This window comes from Dryobates pubescens, chromosome 33, assembly GCF_014839835.1.
Source record: "Dryobates pubescens isolate bDryPub1 chromosome 33, bDryPub1.pri, whole genome shotgun sequence".
Taxonomy (NCBI): Eukaryota; Metazoa; Chordata; class Aves; order Piciformes; family Picidae; genus Dryobates; species Dryobates pubescens.
The window spans coordinates 4,065,755-4,088,082 of NC_071644.1; the positions used below are offsets into that span (position 1 = coordinate 4,065,755).

Below are 22,328 nucleotides of genomic sequence, written 5' to 3' on the forward strand. Positions count from 1 at the left end.
CTGAGGTGGAGTTGGTGTCTAATATGGTGGAAATGGTGTCTAAATAAAATGCTCTGGAACATCCACCTGGCATCTCCTGACAGCTCACCACACCAAGTGTTATAAGACACACCAAGGTTTATAAGTCTATGAGTAGCCTGAATGTAAATGTAATAACTGCAATTGGCCTTAATTTACTGTGGCCAGAATTGTTCCAGGCTCATTACTCCAAATACTTAGGCTAGCATTTTCTTCACTCTTAGGAGAGTCAGCAAAGAGTGAATCATGGAGCTAATGGGCAGTCAGAGAAAAAAGATTGACAGGACTAAAAGCAGCCATAGTTTGCAGGCTTCTGCCTCTTTCTTTCAGGAGCAGTGCAGAGAAAGTGCCTCACAGGGAGAGAGTAAAGTAGATGCCTTTTAATAAATAACATTACTTATAAATAATAGAGTTAACAAATTTGGAATGGTTTCTAACAGCTTTTTCAAAATACTTGCTGTTGACTTTTAATTAGACCAGGATAAAAAGGGGATGCAAAGACAGCAAAGCAGGAGATAACTGAAGATACAGAGTGCTGTAATAAACCACAGTGATGTAGAATCATAGAGTCATTTTGGTTGGAACAAACCTTTAAGATCATTGCATCCAACCATTCTCTAACTCTACCAAGTTGGTGCTGAACCATGTCACTCAGCACCACATATCTGCCTCTTTTATACACCTCCAGGGATAGGGATTTAACCAGATTGCTTTAGAACAGGTAATCTGACTTCAAAGTTGTTGTGGCTTAAAGATGTGCCTGCTTATTAAACATCCGGCTTTAGTATATGACATCGTAACAAGTGCAGTAACAGTATCCAAGCCTAAACCACAGGCTGACCTTTTGTAATGGCTTTCATATTCTATTCCTATTCTGTGCCCAGAGCACAAAGGAGTTTGTCACCTTATTCTGCAGGCATTAAAAATCAGTTGTTTACTAGCCTCTGGTGATCAGAATGATGCACAGCAATTTGCTTCCCTTTCTTCATTTCTTTCAACACCGTCCTGTGGCACAAAGCTGTTCAACTAGTGTCAACCCCTCCCAGCTGTACTGAACTTCCCAGCCTTTTACTAGTTTTCAGGTACTGATCTGATCTGTTCCTGAAGCCTTTTATTTGTGAGATCCTGACACTCTTCCTCTGTGAGAAAGTGCTTCCTGCTTCAGCCAGTGCAGGCCTGCAGTTCATGCAGGCTCTTTGGAAAGTGACTGATGTGACTTTATATTCCCATTTAACTTTAGATATATAAAAATCTATCAATATTATTTTTAATAGATGCTGTATTCCATAACCAATATATTCTATACCAGCTGTAGTTCCAGCCTAACCCATTTCCCGCCCTCCTCTCCTTTCCTTCCGCTTCCTTCTTTTATGTCCTCGCTGAAATCTGTTCTGCTGTATTCAATTCTCTTTAAGTCTCAAACTCAGCTTTCACCAGACACAGGCTTTGATAAATAATTATGCAAGAATGATTTGCACTTCTACATTTGACTGTGCTCATTATACACTTAACCTGTAGATTAATGCCTTCATACCTGCCCTATGTTATCCTCAAATTGTGGTTTGTGTGTCAATGTTACCAGAAGTTTATTGAGCCAAACTGCATTGCAAAACACTTGCCATGGGCACCAGATCTTTTATGGGTACAAAAGGAACTCTGAAGAGGTGGTAGAGGAAAGAAAGATGAGTTCACCTGGTTTGACCCATCATAAGAGAAAATGAAACAAAAGACATCACCACATTGGTTTATTGGGTAAAAAGAAGACGAATGCAAGGCAGAAATTTAAGAAGATTGTTTAATTAGAGGAAAGTAGAAGGTGCTCTTTAGAAATCTCTGTGAGCAGTGAGAGATGGGAATCATGAAAGGAAATCAGGAAATGGAACTTTACATCAATCTCAGAAAATTTACTATCTTTTCCAGGCCTTTTTCTCCAGATCTGAATACTACCGGCCTGCCCCAATTTGCCAAGAATAATGTGCCATGGAATCCCTCTTGCAGGTGGCACCAGGTCACTTTTATACCATGATCCTCTAACCGTTTCTTGTAGAGCAGTCCATCATCTCTAAGCACATCATATTCACAGGTCAAGATGAAGGTCTCAGGAAGCTGAGCAATAACGCTGTCTTCAGCTAGCAGTGGTGAGAAAACAGGGTTGAGGAGAGGCCTTAGTATCTCAGCGAGTTCTTCTGCCAGTGGAAGTGTTGGACTTGGTTGGTAGCCTCTGGCTTTAAACTCCTGAGGGATGTGGTCAGCACTCACCCATTTTTTATACTTCAGTCTCAGGTCTTCTGGAATATGAGACCATCGATCCATTGTTTCCACGAGTCTGACGTCTTTGTTAAGATACCTCAGGCCAAAAGTAATGGTTCGTTCCTTTAGCAGAATGGGGACTGCCTTATTCTGCTGGTAAGAAGGCAAATCAAAGTCCACACACTGGAGAAAAGGATATATTAGGATTTGTGCTCTCAGCTTTGGGAGATCTCTTCTGTTCACCAGGGCTTGGGCAACAGCAGCAGTGAGTGTTCCTCCGCTGCTGTCTCCGCAGATGATGATGCGGGAAGGGTCTACTCCATAATCCTGTGCAGTCCTCAGAAAGTGTATGGTGGCAGTGACACAGTCCTCAAACTGGGCTGGATATGGATGCTCAGGAGCTAAGCGATACCTAAACAGGAGTGAAAGAGTTTTACCATAGTCATGCCCAGGGAATGGTCCTGTCGGTACTCCATTCATAGCTTGCTTTCTTAAGGTAGGGAAATACTCTGAGATGATAATGACAGCAATAGAATTGATTATAATTAGTGTGTGTGGTGTATTACTGTTAATGTTTGGGGGAATCAGTGCTATTTTGTCTTTGCAAAATCCTTCTCTCCCCAGGTGACTGAAGGCACTTGCTGAGTTTTTATAGAACTAGGTGAGAAGGCAGGTGGGTAAGAACCAGTTACCAGCAGCTCCGGTCAGAAACTGAAGTCAGTGTTTGCCAACAAATTGTTAGAGAATGTGAGCATAGAAAATGGATAATGACAATATGCAGGGTTCTCAGAGGTTTTCTATGTGCTGAATTCTTTAGAAACAGAATCAGTGAGAGTTAAGGATTCTTCAAGTATTTTAGGATGTAAATAGTGATTAGTGCAATTTTAATCCATTTCTGAGACTTCAGCTCCGGAAACCACGAGGACATAGACTTCTGAGGTGATGCCTTCTGAGCTTCTAGACATTAGCTCCTTTAAAAATACATTACAGTTCAGCAGCAAAAGATCTGGAATGTTCATCTCAGGTTGGCTGCAAGTTAAACATGGTTCCACCTGAGTTTTTCAGAACTCCTAAAATGAGTTTGTAGTAGTCTGGGCAGCCGTGCTTTTCACAGAACAGTTACACTTCAAACACGGTATTGTCTTTCAGCTTCAGGTGGTTTGGATACAGCTGTAGGAAACCAACATCCTCACCTCTTAGTGGTGGCTTACAAAATTGTTATAATGGATTTTATTTGGAAATAAGCAAGTGCAGAGCAGTTGACTAATTCTTGCTAAGCACAATTAGTGCTGGCAAAATGCATGTGATCATTAAATGTAAGTACTGCCTGCGCTTTACAAGGAACTTGGCTTGCGGTGACTATGCATCAAAGAGTTACAAACCTAGAAGGAGGCACAAATGGCTCTCGTGTGGTGTGGCTGTGACTCCACTTACCCCACAGACACAAACACTGAATTGCTTTTCCAAGCCAAATGGCGACAAGTTTTTTCGTAGGCCTCTGTAAAACAAAAGAGACCAATGGAATTATTACTTGCCTTAAAAATGTACTGAATGAAAATACTCTGACATTCTCATCCCTATTCTGTGATTCATACTGCTTGCTAATTCTCTTACTGTGGCATGGTCTAATCTGGAGATTGCTCAGAATTTCTTTACCTCTGTGAGTCTTCTTGCCAGTAAGAAACCTGAATCACAGAATCACCAAGGTTGGAAGAGACCTCAAAGATCATCAAGTCCGACCGCAGACCTCATGACTAAACCATGGCACCAAGTGCCACATCCAATCCCCTCTTGAATTTCACACTCAATCCCCTCTTGGAAAGGTTAGTTCATAGAAGGTGCCACTGCTGCCACTTCTGAAGAGGTATTGAAGAGGAGAAGCAACAAACACAACTGCCCCCTGCTACATCCAGCACAAGAATTTTTCTTGTACATGAGGCACCATCTCATCTCTTAGGAGATCTCCTACCCATTTCAGATGCCCAAATACACTTTTACCTTGTTTTGCCATTCAAAAGACACAGGGCAGTAGACACTCATACACCAAGCTTGCACACATAGGCAAATATCAGTTGAGCTTTTTAAAATAAGAAATAAACTTCTACTGAGATTTTCAACTTTCCTCAGAAGCATGAAGGAGAGAAAGGAAGCAAGCAGGGATTAAAAATGATCAGAGAGTAAGAGTTCTAAATGCACAACCTGCAAAGGAACAATTTAACGTGATGCCTACTGCAAGTAAATAAAATTCTTCTGCTGTGCTGAAATTAATTTTGATATTTATATTGCTTAACCTTCTAACTCTTTGTGCCACTTAAGAAATACTGAAATTAGATCAGGTTGTCCAGAGAGGTTGGGAAGGCTCCACAGTCGGAAGTGTTCAAAGCAAGGTTGGATGGGGGCTTGGGCAACCTGGTCTGTGGACCAGGTCCCTTCCAACCCAGATCATTCTATGTTTCTATGATTCTGAGAGTATTCAAGGGGTATTCAAGCTGTGGAAGTCCACCTGGTCTAGTAGGAGATATCCCTGCCTGTGGAAGGAGGGTTGGAATGAGATGATCTCTTAGGTCTTTTCCCACCCAAAGCATTCCAAGATCTGTAGTTACAACTATATTATTTGTAGTACTTACGAATGCTTCCAAACTGTCCAACCCCTCCATGAAAATAAAGGACTCCTCTTCTTTGGCCAGTGGTGGACATTTTTGGGTGGTAAATTCTTACTTTAACCTTTTCAAAACTCAAGTCCTTGATCAAAAGATGTTTATCTTTGAACGGCGGTATTCCATCCATTATAGCCCTGAGCACATAGATGTCTTTGACGACACCAATTCTTTCCAGAAATTTTCCCTGATAATAAACAGAAAGAAACCACAAATTAGTGCAGATTTCCATCTTACCTGGAGGCTCATCATGAACCAGTGAAAATTCCATGGTCGATTCAAACTTTGTCTCCAGATGGTTCTTACAATGAAGTGGGCAGTTATGATGATGATTTGGATACATCTTCATTGTAATGCAATAGCTACCAAAACTGGATGCTCAAAGGGCTGACAGGAATGGGTGGACTTCTCTAGCTGCCTTGTGCTTGTGCTTCTCCAAAAGCAAGGTTTTTGAGCCTGTGGGACAGTCTGCCTGAGAGGTGCTTTCACAGCAGCACAGTAACTTGACTCACTAATGCCACCTTGCAACTCCAGCAAAATTGTTCCCCATGCTTTCTAGCAGAACATGGGATTAGCTTTGGTGGTAATTTTAGGTTATGTTAGGTCATGCTGGTGGTGGAATCCTGGATTAAATTTTATAAAGAAGAAAACAAATAATAACCTATTATTACTAGATAAAAGAAAGTGTCAAATACTTGTCTCTAATCTTTAGTTGATGTGTTGTTCCTAGTAACAGGTGATAGGATGGGAGGAAATGGCCTCAGGTTGCACCAGAGGATGTTTAGGTTGGATATTAGAAGAAACTTCTTCACTGAAAGGGTTCTCAAAGACTGGAACAGGCTCCCTGGGGAGGAGTTTACAGTACTCAGAGATGTGGTGCTGAGGGACATGGTTTAGCACCAGACTTGGTAGAGTTAGAGAACGGTTGGACTCAATTATCTTAAAGGTCTTTTCCGACCAAAATTATTCTGTGCTTGTCAGGTGTTTAATTAGCCATGTGCCTGAATAAAATAATGAGAGAGGAAGTAAGTGGAGCTGTTTAAACTTCACCTTTGGATGAAGCAATGTGGCTGACACTTTAGTTTCCCAACTCGCACCACTTCTTAACTTGCAGAAAAAAAATTTGCATAGCTTCTGCCACAGCTGGCCTGCTGAACAAGGACAGCTTTGAGCCTTAGCTTGATCTTCTCACAGCTCAGTGATTCTTACTTGAACACTCCCCCTGAAGATTTTGTGTCACTCTGAGCTAGTCTACTTCATTGCATTTGGATGGCTTTAAGCTGTTTTAGTTGTAGTCTGCTCTAGATTAGTCTGTTCCTGCTCAAGATGACAAATAAGAGGCAGTATTGCTGTATTTCCACTGTACTGGGTTAAATCTTGTACTTTCCTTTTCCAGCAGTGGACTTCTCTAATGAGTAATTTAAGTTGCTGTGTCTTATTGAGGCATATGTGCTTCAAAAAGAATTGCATATGCAAAGGTGTATGCTGCATGTATCTTAAAACCAATACTAAGCCTTGTGGCTTTCACCTCACACCTCCTGTTGCACAGTAATGTGGTCCTGTTACATTTGCTGTAGGTATTCTGGTTTAGGCTGAGGAGCTGATCCCACAGGCAAGAAGGATCATCTGGTGGCCAGGTTTTAGTCTCATACTGAGACTGCAGAACTCCTGGATGATGTCCATGGGAAAAACATTTTGTTCCTTTGATCTTTCAGTTCTCTCCAATATTTTCTTTCCTCACACTAACAGTTTTGTAACAGATTAAGCCTGTAATTAGCTGAATGGTTTGCACAGAATGTAGAGATTATCCTTCTCTTGGAAATACTGGGGAAAGAAAAATTAGGAGTCCTTATCAGTCACTGTGTGTGGTGTTGGCAGTCTTTGACCTGCAGCAGTATTATGGGTCAGCTTCCGCAGAGATTGGTACTTATTTATATTGCTCTTGGTTACTTCACTGTTAGCAGTGAGTGTCTCCTGTGGATTACCTGCCCTTATGGCAGACACCCATAATTAGTGTCATCATGCATAATCTTCAGAGCTATTTTTGTTAATAAGCAAGTGAATTTGTTGGTTTATATTGTATTGTTTTGATTGGACAGTTCCTCTCAATAAGAGTTCTACAAGAATCCTAGAATAGTTTGGGTTGGAAGGGACTTTAAAGATCATCTAATTCCAACCCCACTGCCATGGACAGGGGCACCTCATGCTAGACCAGGTTACTCAAAGCCCCATCCAACCTGGCTTTGAAGACTTCCAGGCTTGGAAGCTCCACAGCCTCTCTGGGCAACCTGTTCCAGTGCTTCACAGCCCTTGTGGGGAAGAATTTCTTCCTCATGTATGATCTAAATCCAGATCAGTCCAATATGACCTACATTTGACATCTGTAACTAAGGGGCAACTGCTTGTAGTATAACTTATAAACCAGTAATTGGCCAGTTTGATATAATATTCATCAAGAATCTTCTAACACAATAGCTGACATAACAGCTTGAAAGGTAAGAAACACTTGCAAGTAACATACACCAGTCAAAGCATGGGATTAGAGAGCTGCAACCTTGTTTCAAGCATTGTCTAGCCCAGCTTCTGCAGCCACACCACATGTAACAGTGTCTGGCATTCCCAGGGAAACACTGGAAAACTGATCCTGCTGGTAACAGCTGGAATGGAGATTTCCATGCACCAGCAGCAAAGCTGTGGAAGATCTGAGTTAGCTTAGAAGTGGGAGTCCAGATACAAGTTCAAGCATTGAACTAGGGCCTGCAGCAACAGGAGTGTAGTGGGAGGAATATGGCATCTGTGCTCTCCATGGTGTTAGGGCCCTTTGTCCTCTTTGCACAGGTACAGAGGCTATCATGTACGTGCCAGAACTCATCTGAACTGCATTTTGTGCCAGCCCTTCCACATGAATCATTCCTAGAACGGGGTACAAGAAGCTGGCAGAACTATCATCGCTGTAGGTAACAAAATTTAACCAACCCCTCTATTTTTCAGGCAGGATCGGTCATAAGTCCTCTGTCTACTGTTTGCCTTCACTGATCTGTCCATTTTTCTTCTTGTAGTCTGAATATTAGATGAAAAAAGATAGGAGGACATGAACATCTTTTTCAGTGAAGGACTTTAAGTAACATTAAGATGTAGGTGGTTTTATTTAAATATATCCTCATAGACAAATGCAGGCATTTCTTAATGCAATCTAATAGATCAGGCACAGCTGCTTCAAACTGGTTTGTCTCCAATGCTTTCACCTGCCTCTTTTGTCCCAGCTGAAGACTGGCTGTGCTAGTATAATTTTCCCTTTTGACATCATGTGTTGTCATCTCTTAAAAGGATTTGGCTACTTTGGCGTAAATAATTGGCCCGACAGCAGCACCAGGAGTGGCTGTGTCACTTGATCTTTGCTTGCATGTAAACTTCTCTGTAACTCTACATGAAAATTGCCTTCCTGTTGCTTTGTGGTGATGTGGTACTGTGCCTTTCCTTGGCCTCTCGCTGGCCAGCAGGAAAGACAGACAGTTCTCAGATCAGAAGTTACAAACGACCTCAAACACCAGTGAATTTCTAAATCCTGCAGCTTAGATTTTCACATGGGATCTACACAGAGATAAAACATGGTCTGATGGATAAAGACAAAATATCTTGAATATCTGGAGATATTCAAGGTGAGACTTGACAGGGCTCTGAGCTCTGATCTAGTTGAGGATGCCCCTGCTTACTACAGAGTGAGTTGGAACTAGATGACCTTTGGAGGTCCCCTCCAACCCAGACCATTCTATGTTTCTGGGATTCTAAGAGTATTCAAGGGGTGTTTTGAAGCTGTGGAAGTCCACAGGCTGGACAAGAGTTGTAAGACAATGCAATTTGGTTTCTGTTGCTATTGGAGTAGCACTCAGGCCTGGGTGGGGTGCTTCTCCAGAGGCACGATGAGTCACATTCTTAGGAGCTTACTGGCTGACTTCAAACAAGACTTAATAAGCAACGTAGCAGGGAAAGAAAGGGAGGAAGAAATAATGACTTTAGAATGTGGAACTGAAGTGAAATGTAATGCAGAACCCAAAGAAACCAAAGGTGTTTTTCACAGTTTAAACAGGTGAAAGGAAATCTTAATTTAGGTGGCACAGAGGTGTGTTTTTTGAATGGCAGAGGCAACAATTCATTTGAGAAGGGATAACTGATGAAACAGAAAGACAAGTGGAAGTCACGTTTTAGTCTGGAAGAGAAGGATGAAAAACAAGGGAGCATGAAATATGTGCTAAAAACAATGACACAGAAAACCAGCTTTGATGTATTGTGTGTGTTATCTCAAGAAAGAAAGTCGTTGAGACATCTTGAAAGGCAAAAGATGATGAGTGTGGCAGCTGTCCTTCAGATGGCTCAGAAGTGACACAGTCATAGATCTCAGATCACAGACATCATTAGTTGCTCATTCTCCGAAGAAGCGGTGTTACACAGAGCAGAAGTTCCACATACACGATACACGTATTCTTAAGCCTTCCAGCACTGTTTTAAGGCAACAGGACTGAAAAGCTAAAAGAAAAGTCATCAGAAAAACCCCTGAGAATTACCCAGGCTGCAGAATGTTATTTTTCCATACCATCACCTTTGGTGCTGTACAGCAAGCAGTAGAGTCTGTTCTGTCCAGCTGAGCTGAAGCTATCTGCAGCGTGCTCACATCACCAAATTAATCCAGCTGCACATTTGCAATGTATATAAAGACTGATTCTGAGAAAACCTCACTCATCCATTACCCCTCTATCACAAATTCAATTAGAAACTCCCAACTTCCATCAAGTTTGACTCACCAGACCGAACCCGAAGTTCAAGAGCAAATGAAGAAAGTAAAGCCTTCGGCGCTGACTAAATTCATGAGGGATTTCCGCCTTGGGGTGCTCATAATAGAATGCCATGGCCACAAAGAAGGTCAAAAGAGCAAGAAAAATCCCCAGGAGGAGTAGCATCGCTGTACCGCTTGGAGCCAAATGGGAAAGTCAGCCGTGGCTTCCTTTCTCCTCTGACTTTTGAAGGATTTCTGAAGGTGAAGGCACAGGGTTAGCAATTCTGTTCATGTCCCGTCATCTAGCGTAAAAAATGCTACAGGAAGATGAAAACATGTGGCAATCAAACCATACAATTAAGCAGATAGTAACAATTAGTCGTGGGAGAGACTTGCATAAGCAGGTTTTCATTGCAGCTAACATGTTTTGAGTCTGTGCCCATTACCATAGAGCCAGTGCTTGATAGATTATTTGTAGCATCAGTGTTATGAGAAGACAAAACTTGTGTCTCTCTATGAGTACAGTCAAGTGTTTCTGAGTTTGGGAGTTCCTATGCAACAAGATTTCTTAGTAATCATCTCCAGAGCTGCTCAGTTCCTTGGTTTGTTGTGCCTCCACACCTTACTTCTTCAGACTTTCAGTGAAATCAGGGTTTCAGTGTTGCAAACACATTGAATCACTTTTGATGACAGATTTTGTACACTGTGGTGCTGTTGCATCTTTGACTCTAATGGAACCAAGAGTATTGCAGCCTGAAGGGTCCATGCTTTGCACCTAGCTTCATCCTCCTTGATAGCTTTCCTCCAGCAGGGCAAAGCCTGTTCAAACTATTATATTTGGTTAGTTTGGGTTTGGGTTTCTTTTTCAATGGCCTCTTGCTTGAGCCTAACAGTACTGCTGTCTCTGTCTTCTCATTAATATGTTGCTTATAGGTGTCATTTAAGGTAGGAATATGATTCCAGCTGATGAAAACTAGACTTGGACTTGGTGGTTCAGTGCCAGTAGCAATGACTAGACGTCACCAGGCTGCTATTTGCTGCATACTCTACGGTGAGCTTTAGGATCCATGCCTTTGTCTGGAACTAACATACTTTTCACTAGTGCACAATCCTTAGTGATAACATTTAACCTGAAACAAAAAAATCTGTGAAGCAAAGTTTTTACATCTCACATGATGTTGTCTTTGACATCCCTTTTTGTAGCTTACCTGATGTCATCTTTGACATCCCTTTACCAGTCTGCTCAAACTGTGAAGGCAAGAGATTCCTGCTCTGAAAAATAGCAGGATGGGTAAAATAACTGTGTCCATTTTTACCTTGAACAAATAAATTACAAAGAGAGTGCAAGGGATGAGTTGGCCCTGAGATGTGTGATGAAGTGAAACCCCATTCTGGAATGCAGAACCCATGGCCTGCATAGGAAGACCTCAGACTTGATTCCTGACTTTAGAAACAGTTTATTGGTTGTTTAGAATAAACAAGAAGGAACTTCAAGTCTGGTGATATGCTCTGTGAGAAGCTGATTCCCTGTTCCAGTCCTTCTGCCCAGACTGTTTCTTCATTTTGTCCAACAGCTCTTTGAGGACTTTGATTACCCAATGTTCCTATTCTCCCTCCTTCCCTTGACAGATTGTATGTTCCATGCTGAGTATAAAATCAGGTTCCTTTTTGTTAACTTTTCCTTGTGGCACCTGATACAGCTGCCCAGCTCAATGAGGAACTCTAGTGGTCTGATGATTGGAACATGCTCCTGGGCAGTGGAAGTGGTGAATTCAAACCCTTCAGGACCAAGGTGCATGTAAGGCTTCAGCTTTCTTATAGTCTGGACAAGGTCATTAGGAAAGACTGTTACATAAAACATGGTTGCAGCTCCCTTCTTTAGTGTTTCATAGGGAAAGTAATCAGGTAAACTGTGCTGTCCCAATGAGTTAGGTGTGGTCTAAGGGTGCTTATCAGATTTGGCCCTTCTGGGGATCTATGGAATCCTCTAACACTTGTTACAGGTTGCACTAAGGTTCCTACCACCTATTGTTCATCTGTCTTCTAAATGTGTTTGGTACCAAGACTGTATGGTAGCCAGTGTGCCAAAAGCTGGTCGTGGATTTTTGGGGACATGTTAACTAGGTGCAGACATCACAGCACCCCCACCAACCCCAGAGGCTCCACACAAAGACTGCATGTTCTGGAATCTGATATCAGCCATAAAAGAAGCAAACTAGTTGGTTCCTGAACTAAGAAACACTTCTTTGGGTACTGCAGGTACACTGAGTAACACTTAATGTCTTATAAGCATAGACTCAGCAATTGATGAGCTTGCTCCAGTCCCAGAGTGAGAACATTTCCTAAACAGCCTTTCAAATGTATGCTCTTATCTCTTGGTCCTCTAGGACAGACCAGTCCCTGAGGCCAAAATCTCATTTTCTTCTATCCCACAAACAACTCTTAGTAATTTCCAGCAAAGAGCTAAATGTCAGTGCCTGAACTCCTGGCAGTACTGAGTAGGCAGCCTTGACCTTTTCCTGTGTTGTGGAGCTGCACATGGTGGGGGAGACAGGGACTGAGCCAGTTGAAACATAGCCTTCAGGTGGACCCAAGGAGTCTCAGCCTCTCTCTGAACCATGGTGCTGATCAGGTGGCAGCAAGGATCTCAGAGACACCACGAGTGAACGGGTGCCTGTACTTGGCTACTGGGAACCGTTCCCGAGAGAAGGTGCTGCAGGAGCCGAGCAGCCGAGTTGTGCAGAGCGTGAGAGCCATCTGGTGCTTTGAACCGGCCAAATCCTCACCAGCTCTGCCTGCCAGGAGCTGTGAGCTCGTGTGCAGAGCACTGCAAGCTCTGTGCATGGCTTTGTTTTGGTTGGTTTGTTTGTTCTATAACCCGTGTGTGCACACTGGGTGTGATTATTTCTCTGGGTACATAATTCCTCGTGGAAAGATCTACTTCTGTTTGTGCACTGCAAGTGTGAGCTTGGTTCTGTGTGCAGGACTTGATTGGCATTCCTTCAAGGTGCAGGATGAACATGCTGCCAGGAAGTGTCTGTGTAGAGAGGCCAGGAAAAATTAGTTTGTAGCTTTGCCTAGGGAAAAAAAAAAAAGGGAAAATCTTTTCAATGAGCCACAATTTTGGAAACTAATCCCACACTTTGGAAACTCCAAAATGTCTTCAAATGAACAAACATGTTGCCTTAGCAATGCAAGCCACACAGCAGATTGGTAATTAATTGAAATTAATGAGGGGACAGGAAGTTCCATGGAGACAATTAGATCTTGTGACTGTCTAAATTTTAGAAGACATGGGAGACATTACTAAAAAAGGGATGTTTTGTTTCAGCACTTGCTGTTCTCTGCTCATCCATCTGCACCACCATATTGTAAGTCCTCAATACAGATTAAAATGCATGTGTCCAAGACAGCTAATAATTCTGTTGACATCCCATAAAAACAAACTTCTTAATATTTGCACTAAATTAAGACCTGCAGATAAAGGAGCATGGAAAAATCTCAGTGTACAGTTTGGGCATTGGCCCATAAGCACATCCAGAGACTGGGTAATTAGAAGAACCATGGAATGGAAGGGACCTTAGAGATCATCTGCTCCAACCTCCCTGCCATTACCAGGGATGCATCTCAACTAGACTTGGTTGCTCAAGGCCCCATCCAACCTGGCCTTGAGCACTCCCAGGGAGGGGGCATCCACTGTGTTGCTGAACTGCCAAGAAGTGAAATAGACACTGCATGGAATGAGGATGGTCATATATGATCACCTCCTAACTTAAAGCAGACTAAGTGGCATTGTATGGACATCCTTAGTTCTGGCACTTCTAACCATCGCTGTACCTGCAAAGAATCATCAAAAGAACAAGCCTGGTGACACAGATGCAAAGAACAGTGATACATGAATAAAAGTTACCTTGAGTAAAGATCAGCCTAATGCCTCTCAGGGATTTGACTGAAGTTCTGAAGTCATCCTCAAACTAACTGGAAGGCAGTTTGCTCAAGGCCAGGTAACAGTACAGCTGTGTCAGAACAGGCATGGAGTAACTGTTCTGCTGTTGTCCAGCTTTTTGCACAGCTTTTGCAGCAGATACCAGCTCTGCTGGCCTAGCTTCAGATACCAGCATGTAAGCTGGTAAGCCAACCATCATCATGAGATCAGAGACCAAAATGCATCCCAATTCACATCAGGTTGCATCATCAGGGCAAATCCTGTAATCCTCAAAGAGGGAAACATTGGGAACTTTTTCCTGTTATTTACTTGCAGAAGGATTTCTTTGCTTGAAAAGCAAATTGCTAGTACCTGCAATAGGAACAATGGACCCAGCACATCTTTTGTGTAAACAGAGCATGAAGAAACATCATTTCTTTTTGCTGAGAGGGGCTGGAGAACAAGAATCTGCAAGTGAGAACCTGTTGTTCCGAAGCTGTGTAACTGCTAGCTTGTCGCCATATATAATTAGCATGGTGACAACGCAAAGAATTTAACCCACCACTTTCTTCCTACTCACAGTTTGGCTGTCAGAGAACAAAGGCAGGTCCTCACCTCTTTCCACACTTGTGTGAGCAGAGGTATTACCAGTGCAAGGTGGTTGCATAACAATGACGAAATATGTTGCAATTCCCAGGCATTGTGTGGCTGGCTATTTTGACATGCAGTGCAATTGCCCTGGCATCTGTCTTTAGCAAAGGTGGATCTGTCCTAATAAGCAATGTAGCAACTGAACTGAGATCATTTGGGTTTCCTTCATGCTTTGGATATTTATGGAAATTGCCTTGGCAGCTTCCATGAAATGTACACAGAGCTTCTTCCTGACTTCCAAGGAAACAAGTTGGTTATTGATGTGATTACAAGAAGGCAAAACTCCACTGTCTGTCTTCAGCTTCTTGAAAAGGAACTTTAGAGAATACAGTTTAGAGAACATTAGTTATGCTTGTGTGGTTCTCCCTCACTGCATCTTTGACTGCCAGGCTTGGATACTTGGAGGTAGCCATATCCTACAGTTCACATTTCTGTACCTCCCTTCTGTGTCAGCCATTCCCCTTTACAGTCAGATCTACAAGTGCTCAATTCTCTCCTTCAGATTTTACAACCAAGTCCAAAGCTACTGGATGCCAACACACATAATCTGATGATGATTACTACTTATCTCAGGAGAACTGAAAGAGCATCTTCATTCTCCAGAGGCATTGGAGGGACTTCTAATCCGTGCTGTCATGCTGATTTTGTGTGTGTTACGTGGACAGGCATGTGCACATTGCTGATTACTCATTTATGGCAGGCTTCAAAATTATTTTTGCTAGGGTGAGTTTTTATTCTTTGCCATAAAAAGAGGACAGAAAAACAGGCACACCAGTTAATGGGTAAAAAAAACCCCAAAACCAGAAAACCATCATGTTCCCAAGTAATAGCAACTGAAAATGAGAATTCAGCAGACCATGCTAATCTTCACTTACTATTTCTTGCCTAGATTCTGGGTACAAACAGCTGGTGGATAGTCAGTTGAAAGACACTCCCTCTGCATACCAGCTCAGTGTATTAGGAGGAACATTTTAATAGCCTTTTATAAAGGTTACAATGTGGTTCACCATTTTACTTGAGGATGGAAAAGAGAAAATACTGTAACCAAAAAATGCCAGGACACAGTGGAAGCCTTCTGTCATGTGGTGCCAGGTCACTTTTACCTTGTTGTCCTCTAGGCGTTTCTTGTACAACAATCCATCATCTCTGAGCACATCGTGCTCACAGGTGATGATACAAGTATCAGGGAGGCAGCAAACAACAGCATCTTCTGCTAACAGTGGGGAAAGTCTTGTCGTAAACAGTTCTTTTGTTTCCTCATAGGCCTGAGGTAAAAATGAAGAGGGTATCGGTGCTTTATAGCCCAGTTTAAATGTCTCTGGGATAAGATCTGGGTTTATCCATTTCCTGTATTTCAAGGTGATACTCTCAGGAGCATGAGAACCTGCCAGGATGGCTTCCTTCAGAGAGTAATCCTTCTGCAGGTACTTCAGAATGAAACATACTGTGCGTTCTCGGGACAAGAAGGGAATGAAAGCATTTTGCTGGTAAGACGGCAGATTAAAGTTCAGTGCTTGGACAAAGGGATAGATCAGTACCTGGGCACATATCTTTGGCACCTCTCTTCTGTTTACCAGTTCTTGGCAAACACTGGCAGCAAAGGTGCCCCCTGCACTATCCCCACAGACAATCACCCGCTCGGGATCCACCCCGTAGTTTTCTGCAGCCTTCAGGAAGTGCAGGGTGGCAGTGAGACAGTCCAGGATCTGGGCTGGGTACTTGTGCTCAGGAGATAACACATACCTGCCAGGTGCAAGGGCAGCTGTTATTAGAGACACATGGTGTATAAATTGCTTGAGTCTGTCATCTTAAATGCATCTCAAATCCATTCCAGGCATTTGAAAACCTCACCAAGCCCAGTACTGCATATTTACTTTAACCCTTTGCTGTTGGCTCAGGCACACTGCTTCTGCTTTCCTGGTTTTAACACCAGTCTGTGAAATTAATTCCATGGATTTATAAAGTAAATGTCCTAATAACCAGGGAATAAAATGATCTCAATATCTTACTTCAGACTCACTTTAAATGCATCATGAGTTACCAAGAATCATCCCCAAAGCCCCTAAATATTAAAACCTGAAATTGGGAAAACCTCTTCTAATCCCTTATTATTGAACAAAGGCAATGCTATCTGTGAAGAGAATCATGTAAAATGACCAAATCTCTTTGTTCTTCTGGAAATAGCTGGCATACATATTACTTTGGTAACTTTATAAACCACTGTCAGGTATTTCTCATTATTTCATGGCACATATTTGCTTACACTTATCATCAACATCAGAACTCTGTTTCTGTTCTCATATTCAAAGAAGTGCAAGCAGAGAGTTGGCATCGTTCAGAGGAGTGAGGGAAGCAGGGGATAAAGCAGCAGAACTGTCTCATTCTGGGTGCAGCTCACTTACCCAACAGACACAACCACTGAATCAGATTTGCTGGCTATAGCCCTGCAGATCCTTTCATGGCTTCCTGAAGAATAAATATCATTAATTTAATTAACATTGTAGCTTAGAAATAGCTACCTGAAAGGAGGTTGGAGTGAGGTGGGGGTTGGTCTCCTCACCCAGGTAGCAAGTGACAAGAGGGAATGGCCTCAGGATGTGCCAGTGGGGGTTTAGGTTGGACATGAGGAGTCCTAGGCTTGGGTTGGAAGGGACCTTAGAGAGTATCTGCTCCAACCTCCCCACTATGGGCAGGGTGCCTCTCAACTAGACTTGGCTCCTCAAGGCCTCATGCAGCCTGGCCTTGAGCACACCCAGGGAGGAGATTTAGATTTGGTTTCATTTAGTTTCATCCCCAACCTCCCAGGGCAACCTATTCCAGAGTCTTACCCTCACGCTGAAGAACTTCCTAAGATCCATTCTAAACCTACTCTCTTTCAGCTTCAAACCAATCCCCTTGTCCTGTTGCTAGACACCCTTATGAAAAGTCTCTCTACAGCCACTTACTGTAAGGAATACATATTCCATAAAGGGTGCTGTGTCCTAGCAAAATGATTTAGCTGTTAAATAAGGGCAGGATTAGAACATTTAAAAAGTAAAAAACCCTGTGGAGAGCTTTCTCTCTCTCTCTCTCTCAAACTAAGCTTCAGTCACTTTTTAAGTTCAGGAGAGATTTCAAAAATACATAGTTATCAGTCCTAAAGAACAAGATTTTCTTTTCCAGTTCCTTACTGATGCTTCCAAAGATCCCACATCCTCCATGGAAGAAGATGACTCCTCTCCGTTTGCTCGCAGGTGGTTCTCTTGGGAGGTAAATCCTCACTGGCACCTCATCAAAATGCAGATCCTTTATGAAGAGCTTTGAATCCCTGAATGCTGGGAGCCCATCAAAAAACAACCTCATAAGTCTGTGATCCTCTAAGATGCCCAGACTTTGTAAGTTCTTTGCCTACATAGATAGAAGAGGAAAAAATGAGAAATCAGCATAGGGAATTCAGGTCCTCCCAGTCTGGAAATGCCACGAGCTCCCTTTTTCTATGCTGTATTTAGGATAACTGTGTTGGTTGTTTGCTGCCTCATAGGATTAGCACAAATAACTCCAGTGGCTTTGTGATTTCAGTTATGAAAGTGAAGGTGCACATCTTTGTGATCTGAGGTACCCTTGCTTCTGGAGGAATGTTGCAATACTTGTTCCATGGAGTGTATTATATATAAATATACATATAAAATATAAATACCTTCTAATGTCTGTGATCTGGCTTTGCCACAAGTAACATCAGGCACTTTCTTCGGGTTGGAAGGGAGGAGTCATGAGGCCTGAGGCTCCTTTTCTAATCAGTGGAGAGAAAGAGGCATTTCTTGGATGGTTCCAATTTCAGGTGTGTTAAATCATGCTCTGGAGATGTCTGTTCATCTCCATGGGTTATAAAGGGAGGCTGTATATTTCAGATGCCTCAATCAAAGTGTTTCAGTGAGATCCAAATGTCCCTAGCATGATAGCATTCAGTACGCTGGGAGCAGAAAACTTACACCAGTTTGTGTGGAAAAATATGGTGACTTACTGGACTTGAGTCACCTCCATTCCACAGGGGAAGTAAGAACAAGCTTTAAGAAAAATTATTAGTGCCTGCAATTAATAATGAAGGGCTGCTGGCCTAACTGAGTACTGATTAAAATGGATCTGAATCTTATCTCCTCCACCACCAGTGAAACTCTTGCCTTTACCCAGATCTCACAGGTACCCATGAAATGGCTCTGCAGTCAGCTTCTTCCATCTAATCAGGGAAAATAAAATTTCTGGAGACAGGGGAGGTTTGTTACATGTGTCAAAATGTGATCCAGTGGAGGGTGTCCCTGCCCACGGCAGGGGCTTGAAACTAGATGATTTTTGGGATCACTTCCAACCCTGACAATTCTGTGATCTTCTCCAAGGCCACTCAGCTGCTGATAGCGAAGACAGCCAAGTGCACACTGGAGTCCTGCTTTCTTTTGAGCACGTGGTGTAACAGAGGTATTTCCTGCTAGGGACAGCATTTCCTTTCCTATTAAATGGTAACTTAATTGCCCTTACAGACTGCTGTTATTCATTCTTCTGGACTGATGATAATCATCACAAGCAATTTGCAAATTGTGTTGCTCTCCTCTGAGCAACAGAAGGCTCCATGTACACAGCTCTCAATGCCTTATCAACTAATGGCCAGCTATGCTTTTGTGTGTTGTCCTTTCCAGCCTTGTGCATCTGGGCTTTAATTTAGATCTGTTCTATCTGGCTCAGATACAACTCAAATATTGGCCTTAAACAGTAATTTTGCTGTGAAAGAATGTCAGAGTAAGACAGAGGTAGAACTTTCTTAGGGCATGATCCCAGCTATGACCTACACATGAAACTAAATGTCCTGTAGTTCAAGAGTGTCACATCATCCAGTTCCTCACCAAGGCCTTTCTCAAACAACATAGATTCTTTCTTCCCAATAATCCAGACCAGGCTGCAATAAATAAGCTGGGTGAGAAATAATAAAAGAAACAACCATGGGCCATGGAGGAGAGAGAAAGTCATTTAGAAACAAAGATCTGAACTTTCACTGAGCTTTCAGATAACAGATAGTAATACACATGATAAGCTATACATCAGCATTCTGTCTAAATATCCCCTTTCCCTTCCTTATCTTAGAAGCTCCTGGCATCACAGAGGGAAAGCAGTCATGAAAAAGAAGGAGGAATTTGGTAGGTATTCTGTTGAAAAACTTCTTGATCAATAATTAGAAAATCCTTCAGAACCAATAGCAATGCAGTCAATAAATAAAGGGTATGACTATTCCTAGACAGATGTGATCAGTGTTCCTAAGTGAAACATAAACCAGTGTCTAAAACATGATTATGTGAAAGAGAAAAAGGGGTCAGTTCAGTATGCCAGCATACCTTTTCTTGTGAAATAGAGTCTTTGAAAAACTATTTGCTGGAACACCTGAATTCTGGCTCAAACTGGCTTTTTGTGTGGAAAATCATATGGGGACCAGATTTTTACTTTTAAAATAATTATGGAATGACACACCAACTGTCCAAAAAAACACTCCATTTGAGCTTCATGGTCTTTAAGGCTACATTAGCCAGTCTTTCTGTCTGCCACTTGGGTGTGTTATGTTTTGCCAGCTGAAATAATCATTATCAAAGCTTTCTATCCCAGTGCAATATGCACAGTTTGTCTAAATGAAGACCTGTATGAACAGATTAAAACAAAAGCTAGGATGTGGGCTTGGAGGCATTCTCTTGTCTCTTCCATGTGGGATTGTCACTGACTTCTTTATGACAGAGTACATGGCTGCAGCAGGTGCAGCAGGAGCACAGCAGGAGCTGTAGAAGGTAACAGTTACCTGTTGATGCAGCTTTTCTAAGACACATAGCAAGTCAGGTGGAAGAAAAGAGGAAAAGATTGTCCTGTACTGCAAAAAAAGAAGAGGTCTTTACTGCATCATGCAGTACGAACAGGCACAGCACTGGCACAAGAAGAACAGCATTCATCAGAATGAGCAGGTTATGTTCAGTACAGATGTGCAATGCACAAAGCATCATGCACCTGAAAAGTCCTCACTGTGAGGGCTACTTTGTAAGTATGAACATTAACCTAGGGATGAACATTAACCTGGAGATGAACATTAACCTAGAGAACCAAAAGTAGCAGCAGATGTCTAGAGGGTTTTGAAAGTTCTCCTGACAATCACAGCATCACAGAGCATGATAAACTCACCAGGATTTCCATCAGAACATATATGCAATGATATAGGCGGAGCTTTGGAGGCTGGTCAACATCAGGAGGAATCTCTGCCTTGAAGGAATTATGATAAATTGCAATTAAAAGCAGTAGTACAAAAGTAACAAGGGTTCCTGCTATTAAAGCCATGCCATAAAAGGATTCCATTTTCCTTTGGTGGGGGTAATTTCTTAGAGAACTGTGATATGATTTTGTCAGTATTTATATCCTCCAGAGTGACTCCACAGGGAAGCAATTTGCATATCAAAGTTCCTCCACCCTCCTCCTACAGATGAGGCTGCCAGATGCTGGAAGCAGACAAACATCCGGTGATTACAGCTTTACCTAGCGCTAGCAAAGTTAATACATAGGAGACTCACATCCAGGACATGTCCTTATTTTAGATACTCCAAAATTGCAGATGACCTTTCATCTGGTTTAATTCTGTTCTGCTTTGTGGGCCTGAAAAGCCATGTGTGGTTTTCAGCAAGTGTACTAGTTGGTGTAATGAAAGGTACTCCCTCTGCTTAAGAACCCATGGAAGATTGGCGGTGCCGAACTCCAGCTTCTGTGTTCAGCCGTTCTAATGGTTCTGCTCGTGGAATAGGTCTGAAATTCAGTTCAAAGGCTTTTTGCTTAGTGCTGATCTCTTTTTGCCCTGCTGTGTTGCTGAGGCAGACAGCTGTCCCAAGCAGTTAGAACATACGTTCTGAAGCACATTGAAAGGAATTTTGCTTTTAAAGATTCTCAGAGTTATCACTTTACCTGGAAGCTCCCTACCTGAGTGTGCAGCAAGGGTCTCTGGCCAGTGATATCAGAGGGAAACTTGGACATCTTTGGTCCTAACCATCTATTCTGATTCGTACAACAGAAAGGATTTTGATGTCTGTGCAATGTCATAATTTGCTGGTTTTCCCCCCAGGATAACTCTACATTATCCGTTGTTGTAATTTAGGCTATGATTAGACCTTATGACTTGTACCAGTAGATGTGGTGATAGTACAGGAATGAGTGAGCAGGTACAACACCATGATTTCTCTCCACTGTTTGACTGGGAAAAACTTCTATGGGGAAAAGTAAAATGGGAACAAACATCAGCTCAGCTTCATGTAATCAGTGAAACCTATGCTTATCCCCTGAACACTCTGAAATATTTCTTTATCCCCACTAATCTCCCAGATATCCCTTTTTAAACCCCATATAAAAGCTGTAATTGTGGTCACAGAAGAGAAATACTTCTTGTTTCGAACTGTAAGATTCTGCCTTTGGCTAAGAAACCTGCAGTGACATTCCCTTGGAAAGCAGGATCTTGACTAAAATAAGGTGAGTCCTTTCTAGCTCTTCTTACACTTTTAAAGAAGCAGATGAACTATGAATTACATCTGCTTACAAAAATCCCTTTTATGCAAGATAAGCATTATAGGAAAGAGATAGAAACCCTAATGGGAGTTAATCAATAGGGTAAACAAATATTTAGCTGTGTGGAATGAGAGTAAACAACGTGAGTCATAAGAGATAAAGTACCGGATGGTAAGAGTGGGCAGGCTGGATTCATCACAGAATTGTTCACTTCAGTGGAAGTCAGCCAGAACAACTGATTGAATTATGTGGGTTAAAGGAAATAAATAAACAAAGAAAGAAATAGATGTTAAGGTTAAGAAAACCATGAAATCCACATAAGTTATAACATGGAACTCTGAGCTTAACTCAGCAGGCCTGGAGCTTGTGATCATCTTAGGCATCTTTCCAATACTGACTCAAATTATTTGACTAAGCTGGGGAATAATTGATCTCTTTCATCACTGTGAGGTGCAGGACACTTAACTGAGCCCCTCCCAACCTCTTCATGCAGACCTTTGGGGCCCTGTGC

General features: G+C 42.2%; 3 protein-coding genes across 5 annotated transcripts in view; 1 reads left to right on the forward strand and 2 right to left on the reverse strand.

The window, feature by feature from the left end:
• Window positions 1–1,902: 1,902 nt before the first annotated feature.
• On the reverse strand, window positions 1,903–10,157 carry LOC104305911 (arylacetamide deacetylase-like 4). The gene is made up of 4 exons (XM_009906829.2): window positions 9,725–10,157; window positions 4,896–5,112; window positions 3,703–3,766; window positions 1,903–2,680 (listed from the first exon to the last, which is right to left on the reverse strand). Exons 1-4 carry the CDS (start codon window positions 9,878–9,880, stop codon window positions 1,903–1,905), a joined length of 1,215 nt encoding a protein of 404 aa, XP_009905131.2. The 5' UTR covers window positions 9,881–10,157.
• A 4,846-nt stretch (window positions 10,158–15,003) lies between these two features.
• Window positions 15,004–20,688, reverse strand: LOC104305912 (arylacetamide deacetylase-like 4). Of its 2 annotated transcripts, none has more exons than XM_009906830.2 (4): window positions 20,456–20,688; window positions 17,443–17,659; window positions 16,675–16,738; window positions 15,004–16,015 (listed from the first exon to the last, which is right to left on the reverse strand). In XM_009906830.2, the coding sequence occupies exons 1-4, from the start codon at window positions 20,624–20,626 to the stop codon at window positions 15,244–15,246; spliced, it is 1,224 nt and encodes a 407-aa protein (XP_009905132.2). In that variant the 5' UTR covers window positions 20,627–20,688; the 3' UTR covers window positions 15,004–15,243. The 2 variants fall into 2 exon arrangements, with proteins under 2 accessions (XP_009905132.2, XP_054031842.1); XM_054175867.1 differs by lacking the exon at window positions 20,456–20,688 and adding an exon at window positions 17,949–19,277.
• Window positions 20,689–21,701: 1,013 nt separating this feature from the next.
• The window catches only part of DHRS3 (dehydrogenase/reductase 3), a 34,893-nt gene continuing 34,266 nt past the window's right edge, over window positions 21,702–22,328 (forward strand). Inside the window, exon 1 of one of the 2 annotated variants that reach the window (XM_009906737.2) lies at window positions 21,702–21,781. The gene's annotated coding sequence lies outside the window, so the exon portion shown is untranslated. The remainder of the gene's footprint in view (window positions 21,782–22,328) is intronic. The other variant, XM_054175950.1, reaches the window with a different exon arrangement.

Coding starts and splice junctions, on each gene's coding strand:
- LOC104305911 (XM_009906829.2), bottom strand. CDS start 9,880: ATGCTACTCCTCCTGGGGATTTTTCTTGCTCTTTTGACCTTCTTTGTG. Junction 3,767..4,895: donor TGGACAGTTTGGAAGCATTC/GTAAGTACTACA, acceptor TTTGTTTTACAG/AGGCCTACGAAAAAACTTGT. Junction 2,681..3,702: donor TCAGTGTTTGTGTCTGTGGG/GTAAGTGGAGTC, acceptor ACTCCTGTTTAG/GTATCGCTTAGCTCCTGAGC.
- LOC104305912 (XM_009906830.2), bottom strand. CDS start 20,626: ATGGAATCCTTTTATGGCATGGCTTTAATAGCAGGAACCCTTGTTACT. Junction 16,739..17,442: donor TGGGATCTTTGGAAGCATCA/GTAAGGAACTGG, acceptor TTTATTCTTCAG/GAAGCCATGAAAGGATCTGC. Junction 16,016..16,674: donor TCAGTGGTTGTGTCTGTTGG/GTAAGTGAGCTG, acceptor TGCACCTGGCAG/GTATGTGTTATCTCCTGAGC.